This window comes from Myotis daubentonii, chromosome X (assembly GCF_963259705.1).
Source record: "Myotis daubentonii chromosome X, mMyoDau2.1, whole genome shotgun sequence".
NCBI lineage: Eukaryota > Metazoa > Chordata > Mammalia > Chiroptera > Vespertilionidae > Myotis > Myotis daubentonii.
The window spans coordinates 28,512,985-28,516,444 of NC_081861.1; the positions used below are offsets into that span (position 1 = coordinate 28,512,985).

The 3,460-nt window shown below is 37.5% G+C and overlaps 1 protein-coding gene across 1 annotated transcript; it reads left to right on the plus strand.

The window, feature by feature from the left end:
- The first annotated feature begins 311 nt into the window (after positions 1-311).
- USP26 (ubiquitin specific peptidase 26) lies at positions 312-3,062 on the plus strand. The gene has a single exon (XM_059679360.1). It carries the CDS (start codon positions 312-314, stop codon positions 3,060-3,062), a length of 2,751 nt encoding a protein of 916 aa, XP_059535343.1.
- Positions 3,063-3,460: the final 398 nt, after the last annotated feature.

The following is a 3,460-nucleotide window of genomic DNA, read 5'->3' on the forward strand; positions in this document are numbered from 1 at the left end:
AAACATTTCTCTGATAGATTAAATAATTTTTTCTTAATTGTTTTTCAGCAGTGACCTTACTTTGGGAATCAAGACTCTGCCCTCATGCAACTGTGGACAGCTCTTGAAGGATATTGGTTTTATCACTAAAGATGTGGGAATCCAGAACCTGAAGAGACTCTAGTATAAAACCAACACTAGAAATAGAATTACTCTGTATAGATAACTAAGGTACCATTGCTTTAGTGTTGTCTCCAGAGGTGAATTTGCAAAACAATTTAGAACTTCAAGTTTGTCAATAATTCAGGATACGTATATTTTATAAAGAAAATATGGCTGCTATAACAGTACATGGTTTTGTTCAAATATGGAACATGGATACTGGGATGTCTAAATTGAAAGAAGCATTTATTGAAACAATGGAAAGAAATAAGAAAGCTAGATTGGTGATTCATTTCAGCACTGGAGAATATACAACTTTTCAGCTAGGTAATAATATTAAAAACATAGTCTTTAGATCCTATGGAGAAAATCAAAATTACCTGCATTTAACTTTCCAAAATAATAGCTTCTTGTTTATTAGAAAATTATCCTCTAGAGATGCTAAAAATTTGACAATGTTCTTAGAGAGAGCCCATCAAAATAATCTTCAATCACCCATGAGAACTGATATGGGTAGAAGTGTCTTCGCCAGCACAAAAACACAGAAGAAAATCAATAAAACTTTATTTGACAAAATCTATCAGAAGTTAGTAAGTGGATTTTTTGAGCTAGGAGAAGGAAGTAGTACACCTGACCTTCAGAAGTTGCTTTTGGATACATCAAAATTATCAATGCTTACTTTCAAAGAGTTATTAAAGGAGGGATTGAGGAAGAGAAAAAGGATGGCATCATCTGATTCAGATATATATGGGAAATTTCAGGAAGAGGATAAATCTGTAAGAAACAAGAAATTCAAGACAGATCCCTTGGAGTATGTAACTGATGATGAGAAGGAACAAATGTGGTTGAAAGAGTTAAAAGAAAGTAAATTGGATTATTTATTCGAGACCACTTCTACTGGAAATTCTTTCCTAGATGGCACTTGTTTTATTCAAACTCTCGCTGAGAAAATATATTTGATACTTCTATTGAAATCATTCTGTAGTGAGGATGATCCAGAGTGGGAGAGACTCAAGATGACCTTTGACTTTTATCCAGAGAAACTATGTCAAGGCCTCCCCAATTTGGGAAACACCTGTTACATGAATGCAGTTTTACAGTCACTATTTTCTATTCCATCCTTTGCTTATGATTTACTCTATCAGGGTTTCCCATGGAGTGAAATCCCCCTTGATGCTCTTAGCTTGTGCCTGTCACATTTGCTTATTTTGAAAGACATTTATAGCATAAAAACCAAGGAGAGATTACTTGTCAATATTAAAAATGCCATTTCAACAGTTGCAGAGATGTTCTCTGACAACACACAGAATGATGCTCATGAGTTTTTAGGTCACTGTTTAGATCAGATGAAAGGCAACATGGAAAAATTAAATACAATTTGGATGGCTAAAATTGAATCTGAAAAAGAAGATTCACCCCAACAGTTTTTTGCTGACAATGCTGTCACCAAAAGGCTTGTTTGTCCTGTCACCACTAATTTTGAGGTTGAGTTGCTGCACTCTATTACTTGTAAAGCCTGTGGTCAGGTTGTTCTCAAGACAGAGGTTAATAATTATCTCTCCATCAACCTTCCCCAAAGAACAAAAACACATCCTTTGTCTATTCAATCTACTTTTGATCATTTCTTTGGAGCAGAAGAGCTTGAGTATAAATGTGGGAAGTGTAAACACAAGACTTCTGTTTCAACGCACAAATTCAGTAGGCTACCCAGGGTCCTCATTGTTCATCTGAAACGCTATAGCTTTAATAAGTTTTGGTCATTAAGGAAGGATGATCAGGAAGTCATTGTTTCTAAATATTTAAAGGTGTCTTCTCATTGCACTGAAAGTACCAAACCACCTTTTCCCTTAAATGAAAATGTACATATTAGGGATTTCCATTTGTTAAAATTCTTTCATAAGATTAATTTTGAAATCCTTAAGTCATTGACACCTTCAACAAAATTGACCTCAAAATCCAATGATTGCTTGGCTCCACACATTGAATCAGACAAAGAGTCTGAACCACAAAAGGACCAGATTTTTGAGTTAAGCAAAGAACAGGAGCAAAACAACCTGGGAAAACACTCTGAACTGACTACAGCAGAGTCCCTCTTGGTAAACTCAGGATATGACACAGCCATTGAAAAAGAGCCATTAGTTCCAGGCTTAATGAGGAATCTGGAAAATACCAACCTTTCTGTGGTCCGTGAAGATGAAGGTAAACCCACCAGTGGCCCAGACACATCTGAAGAAGTTCATATTCAAGAAGTCCCTAGAAATCCAAAACGAAAGAAATATGAGAAAGCCAGTATGTTTGCAGCTGTTGATAGTGTCACGGAGACTATTGAAGATTTTTCTGAAGATGAAAAAAACGAAATTTCAGAAGAGTTCTCAAATGTGCCTGGACAGACTCCGCAGTGTGAAAAGGTGAGAATCTATGAAGAAGCCCTTTGGCAGGCACTGCTTCAAAGCCTTCCGAAGTCAGGTGCCCAGTGCCACACAGATAACCTTACAAGACCTACAGAATTAAGTTTCCAGGAGGCCAATGTGAATTCCCGCGGTGCATCAGGTTCCAATAAAAACCTGGGACACAAAGACTTTTTAGCTAAGAAGAAGACAGAAGCTAAAGCCAAGAACCCAAATCCCAAGATAAGAGATCCTCATGCTTATCGGCTCATTGGTGTTATTAGCCATCTTGGTAATACCCTAAATTCAGGCCATTATATCAGTGATGCCTATGACTTTGAGAGGAAAGTCTGGTTCACTTATAATGATATGCAGGTATCAAGTATCCAGGAAGTTGTGATGCGGGAGTCTAGGCTTCGCACTGGGTACATGTTCTTTTACATGCACAATGATATTTTTGAAGAGCTGTTAGGAAGGGAAGAGAACTCCCAGCCTCATAGCACAAAGGCAGAGAAGACCCATCAGGAAGAATAAAAAGGACAAACTCCTAGGTGCACAAATCTGCTTGACTGCCTCACTAGCTACCACTTCTTCCGTGGAAAGAAAATTCTGAGCTTTAGCTGAAGATGCAGAGGCAGTTAGCATCTAGGACCAAAGTTCAGGCAGAAACACTTATGGCAAATCTCCATTCTAACCCTGATATAGACACCTTAATCCCACAGTTCCAGTTGCTAAACATCCTTTCCTTCTAGTAGACTAGAATTGTTCTTTCCATATTCTAATGCAGTGGATTCCAAGTGCAGTCCTTGAACCAACAGCATCAAGCACATGAAGGAACTTGCTGAAATGAAAATTCTTATTCTGTTATAAAACTACTTATTCAGAACCTCTGGGGGATGGGATGGGTAGCAATTTCATGTTGAGAAAGTAGG